At 40.6% G+C, this 17,937-nt stretch overlaps 1 protein-coding gene across 8 annotated transcripts in view; it reads left to right on the top strand.

Moving 5' to 3' along the window:
• Nucleotides 1-17,937, top strand: part of nrxn2b (neurexin 2b) — a 629,462-nt gene that overhangs the window by 580,540 nt on the left and 30,985 nt on the right. For all 8 annotated transcript variants that reach the window (XM_037112710.1, XM_037112713.1, XM_037112711.1 and 5 more), the window contains one exon: nt 2,969-3,140. In XM_037112710.1, the coding sequence (XP_036968605.1) occupies nt 2,969-3,140 (172 nt within the window). The remainder of the gene's footprint in view (nt 1-2,968; nt 3,141-17,937) is intronic.

The following is a 17,937-nucleotide window of genomic DNA, read 5'->3' as shown; positions in this document are numbered from 1 at the left end:
CAGTTTAGAAGTAGTGGTGTTTAAAGAGCAGCCAGGGCTTATTGTCAGTTACCTACCAGTCTCTTCATTTTGGTGTTGCAGGCTTGACTGCTCCCAGTCATTCAAAGAGGTTTTTTTTTCCTTCTGTTTCCAGAGATATGTTCGCTTAAGGGAAACGGCCATTAAAATGTCATTACCGCTACACTAAAATCATTTTTAAAAAAGCACTGGATCCCAGCGGCTTCTAACGTAATGGGCTCGATACATTCCCTCAGCACCAGGAAGAACCCTAATGTTGCGGAACACAAATGCTAATCTCTCTGTAAATATCACTCAAATTCACTCTCCCTTCTGCTTTTCGGTCATAATAGCACGGATTCATTCTGCTTTGCCCTGGCAAATTGAATTAATTCTCCAGGCAAAGGTGTCATGATTATTCTAAGCTTCCTGCTGCGTGGGTCGTAATAGAGATCATCCCAAAAGCATTTCACTCACTTTCTCCATTTTGTTTTTTCTTGCTGCAGTATCTCAAAAGGTATCGGTAGTCAAAGCGTGATTACATTTTCATTCAAGTGCACATCACTTATCGCTCACTGACTGTATTTATATTCATGTCTTGGAATCAATATTGAATTTCAGCATGCATGGTGAGAGTAGGCAGAAAGACTGCGAGGGTCAGTCCATAACATGAATCAATTGATTAAGTGACTAAGAAGCTGGAAGCACTTAGCCATTTGAGACATTCAAGCCTCTTTGCAGAATGAGATCATCTGTTCAGCAGTCCATCAAGCTCCACTCTGAGGAACTCGTCCTGGTCTAACTAAGTTCTGATCTCGGTGTAGGAGAGCGCTCAGCTGTGTCCATTTCCTGTTGTGCTACCACGCTGTTCCCTTATTTATTCTGATTTTTCAACTCTTTGCATCCCTCTCCAGCATTAATCATGGCCACCAGCACTTCCACTTGCACCTCCAGTTGAGCATGCTCAATTAATACCCTAATCGCGGCTGTCATCAGAGCATGGCCATACCGTGGCCTTGGCTAAATACTGTAACCACTTTATACAACACCAAAGAGAGGTTAGAATGCACATAAATTTGGCTGTGATTATACTGCTCATTAACTTACTGCACAACCTCTGCACTTATTTACTCAATTAACTTGCTATTTTAAGTTCTGTTAACATAAGGGTGGTTTATTTTCCTTTTTTAAATACTTAATCAGCCATGAATAATGGAAAAACCGCTGCGAGCAAAAGCCACACGTTCACCTCTGAATATCTCAGCATATGGAAGGTGGCTAAATAAATGCACATAGCTAATGAGATAATAGAATCAATGAAGTTGTAGCTGCAATGGGCAGATAGCAGTGCACAAAAGTGACCCCCCTGCAAATAAGCTTGACCTGAAGTGACATCCAGGAAATGTCCCTGCCAATGTTACAGGCAACAAGGCAGTCACAGCTCTGGATCTTATGGCCGTGCGAGATAAAACTGCAACAGGAGATTTACTGCCAGACAGAGAATTTGTCTATAATGGTGCTGTCTGGTATGCACTCTGTCTGTTTCTCCCTCTGTCTCTTTCGCTCACCCTTGTTCTATGCCTTTCTGGCAGACTGTAACTCTGTAAATGACTTTGACCTTTCCTGTGACTGAGGACAGGAACCACAGAGGGAGAGCAGAGAGATGGTGGGAGATGAGAGTAGAGTAGGCGGTTGACTGTAATAAACTCCAAGCAGTGGGCGGCTGTCAACACTAATAGATGGGAGAGGGGAGGGGGTTACCGGGTTAATGAATACTAAAGGTGCCTGAGTCCTCAACAAGAACCAAGCTGAAGTGTGTGAGATCTGATGCTCACAGTGTCATCGCACTGCAGGCAGTGAGGGCCTTTTGGTGACTCAGGCAAAATATTGTTTGATTTTTGCCAAAGGAGCAACCGTACTATGTGTATTTGCATCGAGAGTTACACAGCGTTTTACAATTTGTATTTTAGTTCACTTCAGTATCTTAGTATGATCTGGACCTGTAAGAACTTTTTAATTTGCCATTTCTTAATTTCCACTGAAAGTTGGATAATGGCTGTACAATGCCCGGTGCTAAATGCACTCTTAGGCCAAACGTATACTTGCTTTTAACAACGCGTTGGTGTACGTATGATTGCTGCCTCGTATATCCTGCGTCTGTTTGAAGCATCGGTTGTACACGTCCTTAGAAATTACTACTATACATTCAAAATGAAGTAAGCAGGAGTCAGTAAGCATATCAGCAGCAGCAGGGACAAGACAACTTGCTAACTAGTTGTCTACATAAATGCACTGTTAAAATGCAAGTTTATCTCTTATCTTTTCGCTAAATGTTAACTATCAAGCAAACCAAGACAAGAAAACTTCTCACACTATTCTGTAAGAGCACTGTTGATGAATCTTGGGCTTTGTGGACACCCTAGTCAACTGTGATCAGTTTAAAGAAAGGCAGTTTGATTCACGCTATTAGGACAGTACAGTATTTTGTGGCAATCCATCCAATAGTGATTCAGTATTTTGAGCTTGTACCAAGGTGGTTGACCGCCTGACAGACAGACCTATATAGCCATTTCTAGAAACATGTTGCTAGAGTAAAGAATGATCAATACTGTTTTAAATGTGTCATATTTAGATTGTTAAAGGCTTTAATTCCTAGAACTATTGGAATTAACTGGTATCAAACCTCCTTGACATTTTGTAGCTGTATTTGAAGCAGGACGTTGGGGCAGGACATTAGACCGTAGGGGAGTCATCTTAACTATAAACCAGTGAGAGAGAGTGGTAGTTAGTTAGTCAGAAAAGAATAACTTGTGTTGGCTGTTGAACTTTTTTATTCACACAATGATTGTCTCTAAATTCCGGGTCTTAGAAAGATCGAGTCAAAAGGGAACAAATGTCAGAATAAACTTGGTTCAGCGTGTGCTCATTTTGTGTTTGTTTTCTCATCACATTCTCTACCCTTTGTCTATAGGAACGGGGAAAGATCGGAGTGATCTTCAACGTGGGAACAGACGACATAATCATTGAGGAGAGCGCGGTAATGGTGAGCGACGGCAAATACCATGTGGTGCGATTTACACGCAGTGGTGGCAACGCCACACTACAGGTGGACAACCAGCCTGTCATCGAACGTTTCCCCTCAGGTAGGAACAGGGGCCCTTATCTGTGAACTGAGGGAGGGAGGGGACTCTTGGTGTTGGATTTGAACCTTCACAGTATTGAATTATTTGATAAACTGGGTAACACAATGGAGAGCAAAAGAGGGAGCTTTGGAAAATATATAAATTTAGCCCACAGTGTGCCACTAAAACTGTTCTTTTTTATAGAAAATGTTGTAAGGGCTCTGGTTTATTTATCATGACATCCATATGTAGAGCGCGACTGCATTATTCTAGGTGATTAAGTCAGGTTCTGGTCTAAAAGGCAATACAAGCCAAACAGCCTACCTGAGGCAAGGAATCTTCCATCTAAGAGCATCCAGCTCTTTGCAGTCAGTCTAGCATTGTAGCTCCTGGCACTGTGAATGCCTGCACTGAATCGAGGCCAGCAGAATATGAGAATGCCAGTCAGGTATGGCTGGTGAGCATGGGTATTGGGCAGGATATAGAGGAAGAACACTTCACGCCAGGAAAGTATGTGGAGGTGTTTATAAGTCATGCCTCGGCTCCAAGATAAACACAGACGCAGCATCATTACACATACAGACTTTAAACGAGGGCAAACACCCAATGAGTCACTGCTGGGGGTGTGCTAATTCCCCCGTTTGTTGTTTTACCATAATCATGGTATTCTATTTTGGCCTGAATTGCGAGGCTATTATTGGCTACGCAGAAGCTCTCACTTAATTTTTCTCTCCGTTGTGTTTCCCCTTTGTTCATGGTTGTTCAAAGGAAGACATTTTATGTTCCCATCATGAGTTTGCATTTAGTCAACACCAGGCTAAGTCAGGCTCTTCTGGCTGCCATTGTTAGGGGTTAATGGTCTCATGGAAAACAAACAACTAATGCCCTTTTTCAAAGCCTTGAAGCTCTGGTACATTCATGAATTTGCAAAGAATTTAGTTCAACTTTTAAGTCAATACGTTTCATCTCCATTGTTTAAAGGCACTTTCTATGTATCATCATTGTTTCAAACAGCAGGGAGAGTGCTGCTAATGTGGCCATGATATTTATTCTAGCTGACATATAGAGCAACGGGACTGTGACATTCTCTGTCACAGCAGTGATCCCATATTTTGAGGCTTTGTTTTGGCATTGAGGGAAAAGTATTCTGTTGCTCATCCATCAGCACAGCAAGGCCGGACTGAGGGGCATGCATCACAGCCAGAGGAGGAAGCGCCCTGTGACAGTTCACTCTTTGCACTTGTTATTATGATGGAAATGTAGCCCTTTTCGCAACAGCACACACTCCAAAAAAGAGCCTTCAAATAACAAAAGCGCCAACTGCTCAGAAAAATAACAGCAGAGCAGCCTGTTAACATCGGCAAGTGAGTGTCATCATCCGAATCTATGTTTTGTTTCATCAGGGAACATTAATTCACAGCCCATATTGAATTCTTTTTATTCCCCTTCCCTTCCGCCCTGCTTGCTGTGTTGTCGCTTTGTCAAACCTTTCTTTCCTTTTCCTCTGCTGATCAAGAATTGAAGAGACTTATTTTGTTGTTGTTTGTTAGTTTACTTGATGAGTTTTGCGTTTGTCTGCCGGGGGCTGGAGCCCATCTGAAGTTTAAGGAGGTTATGGGGACTAAGGAAAGTAAATGGATAAAGGGAGGGGTGGAGAATAGCTTTGATTCATTTATGTGCGCTAGATACACTCAAAACTATTTCAGGGCTCCCACTTTGAAGGCTCCGGCACCAGCTTTGAAGGTTCCAGTCGTCATCATCTGGCAGGGAGGCATCCTGGGGAAACAGAGATGTTGCACATTAGGAAAGCAAAAACCTCGGATGAGGCTGAGGCACAAAAGGGCGGAGGAATACGTTAGGGAAAGACTGAATGAGAGATTGAAAGGGTGGAGGGGAGTAACTTCCCAAATGAGGCAGATAGGCGCTTAAAGAAAGACATCAAGTTTATATTTTGTAGATATGGGAAATATATGAGTGGGCTCCCTTGCTGAATCCAGTTCCTGTGACCCAGATTGAAAATGTTGACATCTTCTGATCCTCTAAACAGGACAAAATACACTATACTCATGTTCAGAACTACTTTGTTTTCTTGATGCTTGTATTATGCAATATCCTTGCCATGCTGTCCCAGTGGAACATTGAATCCTAAAATGTCCATGTAGCTAGATTTAGAGGAAAAATAGAGCAAGTTGTCAGGACAGACACCTCCAACGGAGCATTCTGCAAGGTGTTGCAGGTGCCAAATTTGTCAGGTTCCTCTACTGCAACAACGAAGTGCATTTTCCTGAGAAATCTTCCTCCCCAAAGGGACTGTTTTGACCCACATCAGGCAGTCTCGTTGGGATGCCACTTCAGTTTTTAGCCCTGTCTAATGCTTTGTGCATACGAGAGTTATGTGGGGTTTCTCCTCTTGTAGAGCATGGCCTTAGAAATGTAAAAGTTCCCAGAGGACTGTTACAAGGGCAAGGACAGTAAGAATAAAAGAGAATGTAAATGTCTCCCAGGATACCCACCCATGTCACACTAGAAAGAAAGGTTCAGGTTTTCTTTTGGTGTTTTTTGTTGACACACAAACTCTTATTTACTCACACTGTAATTAGGACTTCAGTCTTAAATGTAGTATGTCAGATTCAGAGGGATTGCTTTGCTTTCCAGCGGTGTTCAGTCAGTTCTACTGGTACCAGGTACCAGTCATACATAGAAAAAAATATGGTTTTAAAATGTTACTTGGGTGAAAGTGAATGTCACCTATACAAATTGCACTTGAGTAAAAGTCGTAGGTAAAAGTCAATTTGGTGTTATAATAATAGTATATAGAATTAAAGAATTAAAGTATATGGTTAGTGAGTTACACCTATATTACACAAAATTTCACACAGTGTATTTAGCAGTGTTTGGGGTTACATGTCACAAAAGTAATGCATTACAGTAATATATTTCTTTTAGCGGTAACAGAGAAATATAACACATTACAAATAATATTTCAGTTATGTATTGCTACAGTTATGTCAAAATACAGTCTGTGTTAATGACTGAAGTGAAGCGTTTATTATTGCTTTTTAAGAATCCATCCACACCACGCATTACCGTATTTGAAATAGCCAAGCCTATAAGTTCTTTGAATCTCTGTATGACTGAATTTCATAGGTGTAGTGATGAAGCCCAAGCGTACATTAATTTACATTCTTGAATCACATATGGCCAAGTGTTCGGTTTTCTAAAATGGCATAGAAAAAGAGTTGTTTGTCTTGTCATGTTATTATAGGCTACATTTTAAAAGGTGTAGGTCAGTTGTGTTTCATATGACACAGCCCACAATTAAAAATATCTATTCCTAACTCATGATATATTAGACTTCCTTTAGATCCTTTGCCTGCCTGCTCATCACTGTGACCAAGGCCATTTGTTTATTTAAAAGATCTAGGCTATTTGATTGTTTGATATAGGTTTTTTGGACATGTTATTGAAAATAACTAAAATGTATTACTCTATGCAGACAGTAATATTGTAATGTAATATATACTGTGAAAATGAGGTGACTACTGATATGTATTATTTTGCATTTTAAACCTAACTTGCCCACCACTGGTATTTACATGTACTGTATGTTCTGTATACTACGGTATGTATCAGGTTAACAAATAAACGTAGCGGAGTTTCTCTGAGAACAGCTAATTTATTCAATTATGGAAAAAATCATAGCATTATTATCTTATTGATATAGTAAGTATTAAATGTCTGAGTTTGAATTTATTCTCCAAAATGACATAGTGCCTATAAGTACGCTTCTTAACTAATATAATTAGTTACATTCCACCACATGCTTTGCAGGCAGAGCCTCATTCGCCTGGGCTTGCCAGCAGCAGGCATATAAACAGAAGGTTGATGTGAGGTGATGATTTAGAGAGACAGAATGTTAACAGCAAACGTGGTTGTCACGGGTCATGCGCATGCAAAAGCAAAGCAACACGTCTCCTGATGTCCCACGAAGTGATGTTTGTAGTCCTCAGGGAGTGTGTGTCTGTGTGTCTGTCTGTGTGTCTGTCTGATTCTACATGCGACAGCGCACATGTCTATCTGTGTGCATGACATAATGCGTCTTGTGTGTGTCATTCTTTCTGCATCCGTGCCTATGTGTGTGCGCATGCATCCGTTTGATGGACAGAGAGCAGACAAACAGTGTCAGAGGAGCAGCCGGCCAGTTAATCCAGTGTGTCAGGTATCCCTGGTGGGTCCTGCAGCAACAGTTATTGGCCCTCCCACATTCACAAAATGGCAGACTCAATAAAAACATCCCTGTGTCACACTGAGCAGCTCAACTTGAACGAATAAACAGGCAGATGCCAGCAGTAGTGCCATATGAACTGTAATTGTTCTATTTCACACCTGGCTCTCATTATTTACTGGTCATCTGCTGTGAGAAAGGTAGCAGATATGATGTAGCTTATTGTTTAGTCTCCAGTTTTATTATTAACAATTTCATACTACTGCCCTGAAGAATTCCTAATTTTGTTTCTGACTGGCAAAAAGGTGTGTATTATTTTCAGATACACAAACTGGCAGGAAGTCACAAGTGAAAGGCCTTTGGTTTGTGCTGTTGCCAGACTACAGCTTGATTTAGTTAAGAAGTAAGGAAACATAGGTTCCAAAGGAGACTGAAATGTTTGTTCACACTTAAACCATGGATTTGTTTGGTGACATCTGGTTTCATCTAACCATAGCAACAAAAAAAAACAGTATTTTTTTATTTTTGTTTTTTTCTGAATCTGTAAACAATCAAGAGCTGTCCACACCAAGAACATTCATCGTAAAAACAACATGAGCATCCACACCAATGAAAACAACTGTATTTAAACAACGGTGCCAAGCATGCGCTCATCAACTTCAGGAAAAATTGATATTTATGCAAAAAAAAAAAGAAACAGAATATGTATACAAAATTCTTGAAGAGGAGAAAGGAGCATCCAATACAAATTTTAGTCATACTTCTGTATGAGTCAACATCAGTTTTCTTTCCTCATCAGCACAAAAAACTATTTGTTTTTTATTATTTTGTAAGTATGTCTCAGGGAACATAACTTTTTTATTTGTTTGTTGAAGCCATATATAGTGTTATATAAGAGTATAAGTTGTGTCAATAATGAAGACTGAGAACACCATTTAAAATTGTTTCTTTTTTGCCATCAATTAACTTACATATAACAGCATGAAGCCAATATTATAAGCACTCATCATCATTATTTTGAAAAATGTCCCTGAAATGAAATCGATGTAAATTCAGTATGGATTTTTGTTTGGATGTCAGTGTTTCTATCAATCACAAAGTCACTCTAAAATTGATCACAAAGATACTGTTTGTCTCAGTCATAGTTTGGACATGGACTCCACCACCCACTTGAGCTGGAAAGTTTTATAACACAGTGTATTCATAGTTAAAGCTTTTGTTCTTGGTGAGGACAGCCCTTTAATCAGACGATATTGTTCTGTCTTAAAAGCCAATACCAGTCAAATCTTGTGACTGTGACTGTGACATTTTGGCTCTGTGCTATAGTTTTTCTTCGTCATTTCCCAACTGATGATGGTGTTCAGACACTCAGAGGAGAGGTCAGATTTAGTGTGACCGAGCATTAATCCCCCTCTTATAAGGAGCCAGCCGCCCTTCCAGCCGAGTAGTCATCAGAGTAGGATACAGAAAGAGCTAAAAGGGAGATAAAGTATGGCTACATATACAGATGTATACAGATTGACTTTTATGGGCTTCTAAGTATGTGGATGTACATATATTTCCCTTTGTTTCAGGGAGTGTGTGTGTGCATCTAGGAGTATATGTGGAGGTGTTGTGTCATGAATTCCAACCTGTCTCTCTACTTTTTGTCACATGTCCCTTCCGTCTCATCATCTTGTCTTTTTGCAATTCTCCGAAACACCTCACATTAACCCTTTCTCTGATTATAGTAATTCACCGCAGTTAATGATGACATTTCGGTAAGAAGGGAGCTTCTGGAAAAATCCATCCATTTCCTGTGGGTTTATACCACACTTGGCATTTGGACTTCATTGCGGAACCCACTGAGATTTCGATAATCATTATGTATTTTACAACTGTAGTTATATTGTCACCATTGCAGTGCATTGGCTGTGATTACCATATTTTGCTGCCTCCTAACTGTGTCATTATAACCAATGAGGGTGCACAGTGCACCGTTGTTCTCCCACACTCACCGTTTCTTTCTCACTTGCCAGTATTTAGAGCCAGGACATATACTGTACAACTGAAATTTAGCTTTAGGTGGAACTGAGCTTTTGGAATTGAACAGAATTAAAAAGGGAAAGTGGCGGTGGGTGGGGTTGTAATGCTTGGATGGAGGGGTTGACGGCAGGGGTGATAGAAGACAGGAGATGCAGTACTGTACAGCAAAGTGCTTGGGATCCATTGTTTAAAAGATGATGGACTGGAGGGGAAGAGGAATGAATAAAGGGAGAGTCTTGGTCGAAAAGAGGAGGGTGGGTTCCTGTCATTGGTATGATGGATGAGGCTTTCCATGTTTCTGAATAGTAAGCATAGCACAAATTGGATTGCATCACAGCAGAGAAGATTACATATAACCGGTGCGGTATAAAACAGCACGTGCACGTAAGAATTTCATAACAAACCTGACTTGTTAACGAAATGTCTTGCTACTCGAAAAAACTCAGACACAGCAGTTATCATTTAGAGCAAATCAACACACCACTTAATACAGATCATAAATCAAGGGCAGCAAAAGAAAGAGAAAAGACACAGTACAAAGACAGAGCTATTGTCATTCCCTGTTTTCATTCTGTAAGGCATTTAGAGGATCTGTTCAGCGTGAAGGCTGACCATTAGAGAGAGGAAAAAGGGGAGAAAAGAGATGCGGATTCACGGAGGAGAGATTCTTTGTGCCAGCGAGGTCAGCTCCAGCTATTCCGACTGAGCTGTTAAGATGTTCTTACTCCTTGGATAAATGGTCGAAGAAAAGGGGTCAACAAAGCTCTCGGCAGTGCTCTTTTCCTCCCTCCTACCCTCTTTTTATCGTTGCTATATGTCTCCAGCGTTTCTAGATATCCATCTTTGTCTTTTGCGACCTCCACACTTAGAGAAGGAAACCCAACCGTGAATAAGCGAAGAAGATAAAGAGACAATGTGAGGAGGGGAGGTTGAGGCAGCCCAGAGGATTTGCTCTGCTCTTCCCTTTGGCTAAACCAATATGAGAGCACTCAGCGGTGCCAGTTAAAATGTTAAAAGTAGGGGAAAGCAACAGGATTAGGACAGGATAGGGGACTCTATACAAAACAAAAGTCGGACAAATGGTATCGAAAACGCCCTGTGTGACCTTCTCATCTTAACTTTGATCTTACATTCACTGCATTTCATGTAGAAATATTTAACATTTCACTTCACTGCATTTGCTGACAGTTACAGTATCGTTGCTTTCTAAGTTATGATTATACCAGCACTCCCAACTCGTCAAATACAGCAGCATTGGCCAGTCCCCGCAAGTTTCAAATTATACAATATTATGAGTTACGCCTACAGCATCACCTTTGTGTATGCAGGGCTCTGCAGTCAAGTTAGCAATAATAAACATGCAATGTTTGGTTAGACTTTCAAAATAAAGCTTGTTGGTAAAACATTTCACATATTGGCCTCTTAGTTATATTGTGTTAATATCATGAGGGGGGTAAAGTCACAATAACTGCACAACTAACGTTGCATAATTTACTATACCTTCATAAACTAAGCACAGTCAACCTTGACACATGGTCATTTGTATGACTCATCAAACCAAATAAATGCCCTTGACTTGGACTTTTCCACCTCTTTACGAAACAGAGTGAGAGGGCTAACTACATTATATACCCACTGCACAGGTTGCTGTGTCTGGTGCGTAATGGATGAGAACTGTCATCAATATATAGAGCATGTATTATTAGCTCTACTTAAACCAGATGTTACTAACAATAATAATCCATTGTATCTGCCAATGTACTCAGTCATGCAAGTTTGTTAGGTACACCTAGCTAAATCTATTGCCTGATTTAATTAATGCCTCAGTATGACACCCCTCAGTATGACAGAAATGTATCTAAATTGAGCCATGGTTTTAATGTTTTAATTAAACATATGCAGTTTAGAATTAAAAAAAAATTTGACAAAAGTAGCCAATCCTCACATTTGAGACAGTGAATCAGAACACTTTCTTTCTTTATTTCTAATCTTCTGTGGTTTAATTAATCTCAATCTGTTTATTGTTCATGGTTTTTACTGAGCCTTCATTAAGGTAGGCCTGATATGTACTGCACCCAGTTTAGCTGATTCTAGTTTTAAACTGTCAACTTTGAGTGTAAAACTCTATTAATTTTTTTCTTTAATGTTTTAGAGAAGTTATTTTTTAATACAGGCCTGCATTGTTACTTGTATTTGAATACTCCCTTGTGCCTTGTAAAGAAAGGAATCGCTGTTTCAGCAGTCTGACACAATGACGTAGCTCAGTGACTCCTTTTTTTAGTCTGTATTGGCTAAATAAATGCATAAATTAAACATATTCACTAGTTCTCAAACTCATTGGTGTAAACAGGGTAAGACATTCCTGTTACCCCCAAGCAAAAAGGTTTCAACTGCAAGTCCTCTTTGGCCGCTGCTCAGATACGCATGATTTGTCATAGTTTGGATTTTTATTTTACTCATTATAATCCAGAAATGCATGGGAAAAAAAACATCAGAAAGAGTTAATTGAGGGCAGCCAGCTCAGTCACTTGTCACTGCTGACAGTTCCCCCTCTTCCTTTGTGTTCTTATTGGAGCTTTGGTGCTCTGCGACTGCTTCTGATTGGATCTTGCACAGTTGGAAAGTATCTCCAATTATTGGCCTGTGGCTATGGGATGACGGAGAGAGAGCACAGAGAAATAGTGAAGAGGTAATGATGAGGAGAGAGAGAGGCAGATAGGGAGACACGGTTAAGTAGTGTAGAGCAGGAGAGGGTAAAGATTGCTTTAGGTAATTCGAGAAGTGACAACTTTGATTTCCACATGAGTTGGGGTAGACGGGGGGTGCTCTCTTTGGCTCACTTTGGCAGCCACCCTCACACAAATCCACCATGGCCGAGATGAAAGGTGGCGAGGATCCTGTCGAAAACAAGAGGAGAGAGGGAAGGAAGTAAAAACTCGCACATTGGATTGCTAAGTGCCGTGCAGAGGAAAGATGAGCGAGCAGTTAAAACAGTGAGATTTCATCAGTTTCAAATGAATGCTGACACGTAAGGCAATGTATTTACATTGAACAAAGAGGTGTGGTAGGTAGGTAAATCACTTTCTTTACCATGCAATTCACATGAAGAAACACGAGTTGCCTGCAATATTTGGCATTAAAGGGTAGAAATAGATAATAGATTTTGAAAATATGCCACGTACATTGTTCCCTGTTATGAGCCTTTAAAGCTGCCTTTTCTCAAAACAGGTGAGAAATCTTGCCGTGCACTAAGATTATGTCAACAATGAACTCGTTTCAAGAATTTTCGAGCCTTCATATTTCTTGATTTTAGTTCATTTGTCTTTTTCATTTTGTTTGCTCTCAAGATACTTACACCTTAGAAGATGACTGAAACAGGTTGGAATATAATTTTTTCCGATTAATTTCAGTTGTTTGAAGTATAGTCACATCTATTTAATGTAAAACAAAAAAATTTAAAAAAGACACAGAACAGGGATCATCTCCAAGGATGTACAGACATTCCAATCAAATTGCGAATAAAAGTTGGCAGTGCACATTTCTGCGACGCATGTATATGTTTAAAATGAGTGTTTCCATACGTTCAGTTTTCAATTTTATGTTGTGTGTTGTGATTATGCTCTGTTTATGGTCTGCTTAGGTTTAGGCACAAAACCCACTTTTATGTGTTTAGAAAACCATCCCATTTTGGCTTACGTAGTTCTTAAACCACTTCAATGGCTGCAAAATGTCCTTAGGTCTTGTTAAAGATATTTGTGGTTTCACGCCCACAAAAACTGAAAGGCAGTGGTCCCTCAATCCCTCAAATATCCGGTGATGGTTTCACACTTATAAAATACCATCTCGAACAGCAGACTCTGACCTGGTAGCTGTACGCACGTGATGAGAATATAATATGACACACTTGTAGAAATGCCAATATGGTATGTATGTTATACAAATTTAAAGTATTTGTGGTTTGCAGAGGTGTTCCTGATACAATTTTTTGTTGTTGTTGTTGTTGTTTTTTTAAGAAGGAAATCAGGAAAATAAGACTTTGATTTGGATTAAGCAGCAAAGGTTTTACAGGTTGCATAGGGCAGGTTCATCATTCCATCTGCTCCAAGACACCTAGTGGAAATGGGAACAATCCATCTAAAGTTACCTAATAAAAAACAGGATGAGGCTAGCTTGACAGAGAGGTTTCTGTGAGCGGGAGGGAGTGCGGGATGGCCGGTGGCCAATCGTCTCCAATGTAATCTCCATTCTTGTGGATGGATTTCCGATGTGGGTGTCCTGTACAAGGACATCTGGCTGCCTGCAGAGCAACATGATATACAGTTGGCTCCTTGTAGAGTCTCCACACACACTCACATGCACTCATTCAGATGCACACTTACGCACTGATACAGAATGAGACAGAGAGCGAGGCAGAACAGTGCATGATTCATATGCTGGATTATCAAGACACGAGAATCTAGCACTCCCAAACAGGCAGGAACAGACACACTTGAAGCCCACTACACAAGTCTCTCACCTGTCCTTGCTTTGTGTGTCCCCAAGGTGCCACTCAATCAGGGTGCCCTTGCCCTGCCCCTAGCACAGCAGCTGTGATACCTACCCAGGCCAGGCCCCATCATGGCTGTTAATCCAGCCAGTGCTTCAGGCACCAAACACGGGGCATAAGAGGAGGATAGACAGATTTCTGGCTTCCAAACTGATGATCCCACTAGTGTGTCAGAGTGGACGTTTGGAGCCTCAGGGGGTCCAGAGCCAGAGGCATGCTGGTTGACCACACATACATGATTAGTTTGGATAAGTGTGGACCAGATTCTAATGTTTACACACACACAGTCTGCTAGTTGATGGCTCACACCTTGGCTTACATTTTATTGAAGATAAGCTATTTACTGTATATGCCCCTGTAAGTGGTGTACACAAGCAGTTAGCTCAATATGTGAGGATCCTAACTTAGAAAGATACGATTCTGAAACTTGTTGATTTATTTAATAGAGTACATAAATACATGACATGTCAACCAACAGTAAAATGAATGATGCATCTATATTATCCTATGCATATATATCCTATGCACCTAAGTTTCTTACTGTTAGGATCAAAGTTTACAGGTTATAGTGAATGAGATATGATGTGTGCATCCACCTGCTCATAATCACTATACAGAAGTGAAAGGGAGATTTTTGGAAAGAAAAAACACCAGAATCCTACATTTCTCATCATACCCACATAGACCATATTCTCACAGCGGCCATCTGAATCTCGCAAATCCTCGCAAACCACAGTGTTGCAAGCATGATAACATCCGCTGCCTTTTGCTTTGAGGCTTGAATAAATGTGTGCAACATTTTTGTGATATCTTATTTACAAAACTAAACTACAGCTTTCCTATTATACTGAGTAACGCTATCAAACCGTAAAGTTAGCTAGGAAGTGGATGAACTGTAATGTTGACGTCTCCCTTTGGGCACTATCAAATATGTTGTTTTACCTTCACATAAAGGGGTTCGTTTTTTTAAATCTGACAAACCTCCTCCAGTACCACAGAAAATATACAACGGTTGCTGTTGACCAGTAATTTAACTTTGACAGTGTTAGTCAAGGTTGATTATTAAATTACAAATATAACCACAAAGGGACAGTTTTTGATTTACTAGTTTATCTCACTCTCTTAGACATTAGACAATGTTGAGCTCCAGGTCCGATATCATTGTTTCTATCTTTCAAACCAGGCAAAGGCAATAGTCTTGGGAGTAGAGTGTGTGCGATAATGGTGGTGAGGGAGAATACAAGGGCCCAGCTGTTTAATCTATCCCCCTATTCTCATGCAGAGCAGGCTTCAGCTGGTGGGGAGACGAGTAAGGAGGGAGAAGTTTCACTGGTTCTCTCAGAATGACTTATTTCTCCAAGGATCCGGGCGCAAACAGATCCAAACAAACAAGCAGGACACTGAGGAATTTAGATTTTCCTGCTGTGTAGATGACACAAAAAATGGTCCAACAGAACTTTCTGGCATCATTTTCCTGTGGCTTTACACCCTTTTTTTGCTCAAACTAAACTGGTGACTTTCTGTTTTTCACAGTTCTGTCATTTCTCCAGTTTTAGTCCCCACATCCATCTTTTTGTTTGGAGTAAAAACACAACATGTACACAAAATGTTTGTGGATTCCTCCTATCATTTGTCAGTTGTTGATGAGGATGTTGTCAGTCAGGGAGAGAATACACACACATTTGCCTACGGTACACACACACTCCACTCAGAGCATGTATAACTCATTCTGTTACAAGGCTATGAAGCTATGAAGAAGGATAGAGGGGTAGAATGGAGCAAAGATGAACAGAGCAAAAAAACAGGATTAAGTGAGGAATTGAGAGAATGGGAAGAAAGTAGGAAGTGACGAAAGTACTTGAAAAGACAAAGAAGGATGGAAGAAATTTTAAGGGAATGGATTAATATAGAGTACATTGTGGAGCAAGGAAGGATGGAGCAAAAGCTAAAGAAGAAAAAATGGAAAAGGAGGCAATTGGGGAGAAGAAGGAGGTAATGAAGGTGCAAGGAGAAAATGGGGCATGGAAGGAATTGGGGAGAAAGAAATCAAAATGGCAGGAGGGTAAGACAAAGGACAGAATGAAGTGTGGATGAATGATTGTTTGAGAACAAGGGAAGGACAAGCAGAGGAGAAGAGTGGTTGGAGGGAAATAAGCAAGCCAGAAGGAATGAATAAGTGAATGAGACAAGGAAAGGGGATTAAGGAAAGAGTGATTGAGGCAAAAAAGGAAGGAAACATCCCATAGGGGAGGCCTTGGGGAAAAAGAGGGTAAAACCATTTGAGGAGTTGTTTCCTGGATGCAGTGTCTAACAGCGGCCACTTGAGGGAGTATCTCCAGCTGACACTCATTATAAACTCTTACTTAGATGATAAAATGGAGCCTTTATAAGATTAAGTTACTGGAAGTGGCTGTCTCAGTGTGATTCAGGCAAAAAAAAAAAGTTTGAAGAGGGAGGAGATTAAGTCAGGATTTGTGAGACAGCACAGATGCAGCAACATACAAACAGGACTGATTCATCTCACTGAGGACTACTGCCTCCCACAATTTTCCTTTCACTGTGTTATTATTGTGATCGTGTTTTCTCATCATCACCCCCCTCCACCCCTCTCTCTCACACACACACACACACGTCCACACACACCACACCCCACTCAGTTTTTGTCCACCTTTCCCCCTCTTCTCTCTCTGTGCTACTGTACCAGCAGCATCTGTCGCTCAGCCTCTAATTCGGTGATTGCTGCAGAGTGCCCATGTCATCTCTAAAATAGGATTGTGTATGTGGTGCACTGTAATTGCTGCACTGCCTTTCCAGAAGGCAGAAGTACCTAGCTAATGTTAAGTGTAGCGTGAATGCGCACATGTAATTAGCCCCACTAACACTGCTGCAATATAGTTTAGTCTTAATTGAGATCAGTTTGTGGACACGACAAACATGTCAAAGTGACAAAGAAATACAGGGAGAATAAAATTGCTCAACCTTTCAGATTTTTCTGACCCCCTGCTGATTTTGCTAAGGAATTATTGCCAGTGATAAAAAGCATAATTGAAGGGGAGTTATATGTTATTGAAAGATCAAAACATTCATTAACAATTTACCTGCTTGATTTCTAAATCTGTCATTTCCTATGTATCAGCTGTGCCTGTGAGTCAGCTTTCGACAAAATTAATGCAGAGTGCTACAAGTGTAGCTTATGAATGACACTGACTCATACATTGCATTGGAACCGCCTGTTCTTACATGATCATCCAGATTGTCCTCTATATGCTTCTCCCTCCATCTGCCAGCTATCACTCATCCCAGTCTCCCTTTTTGCCTTCCTTCCTTCAATTTTCATTATCTTTTTCACAGTGGCCCTCTTTTCCAATGCACAAACAACTGCGTATGTCCATATACAGTATGCACACACACCTCCTCAGCCTGTGTGAGCCATTATTGCGCAGGCAGGCGTGGGTAGAGAGACCCCTGGGGAGTGGAAGTAGGTACTGCAGAACTGAGAGGTGGTCTATTTTAGATCACTGCAGCAGCACAGAGCAGTTGGGGGAGCAAAATCAAAGTGCACTAGTTAAGATGCAGGATATACTTCAGAGCGCTCCTGTTTACTGTTTGGATGTTGGTCCCAAACTCTCCTTCAGCTCTTTAACGTGTCTTTCTGCAGAGAACCCCATCAGCATTTTCCATTGGCTTACAAAAAACGTTCTCACACCGGGGCCCGAAATTGCTCACATTGTGTTTTAGAGACTTTTGTTCATTGTTGATTTCAGAGGAAATCACAGCTCCCAGATGTGTGTATTTCAACACAATTATGTATTGGTTCATTTTAGCTTACCGTGAACACAGCCAAGAGTTAATAGAAGTTACTTGGACTCATAAGAAGCTTGATTTTTTTCTGAGGTCAGTAGTACTTGGAGCAGTGGGGGGTTATTTATTACACTTCAAACATTGGCTAAAGATCTGAACACACCATCAGAGATAAAGTGTAACACCTTGTATGTAGCAAAATGACACATTCTTGATCAAAC

This window comes from Acanthopagrus latus, chromosome 10 (genome assembly GCF_904848185.1).
Source record: "Acanthopagrus latus isolate v.2019 chromosome 10, fAcaLat1.1, whole genome shotgun sequence".
In the NCBI taxonomy this organism is placed as follows: domain Eukaryota; kingdom Metazoa; phylum Chordata; class Actinopteri; order Spariformes; family Sparidae; genus Acanthopagrus; species Acanthopagrus latus.
This window is presented reverse-complemented; position numbering and strand designations above follow the sequence as displayed.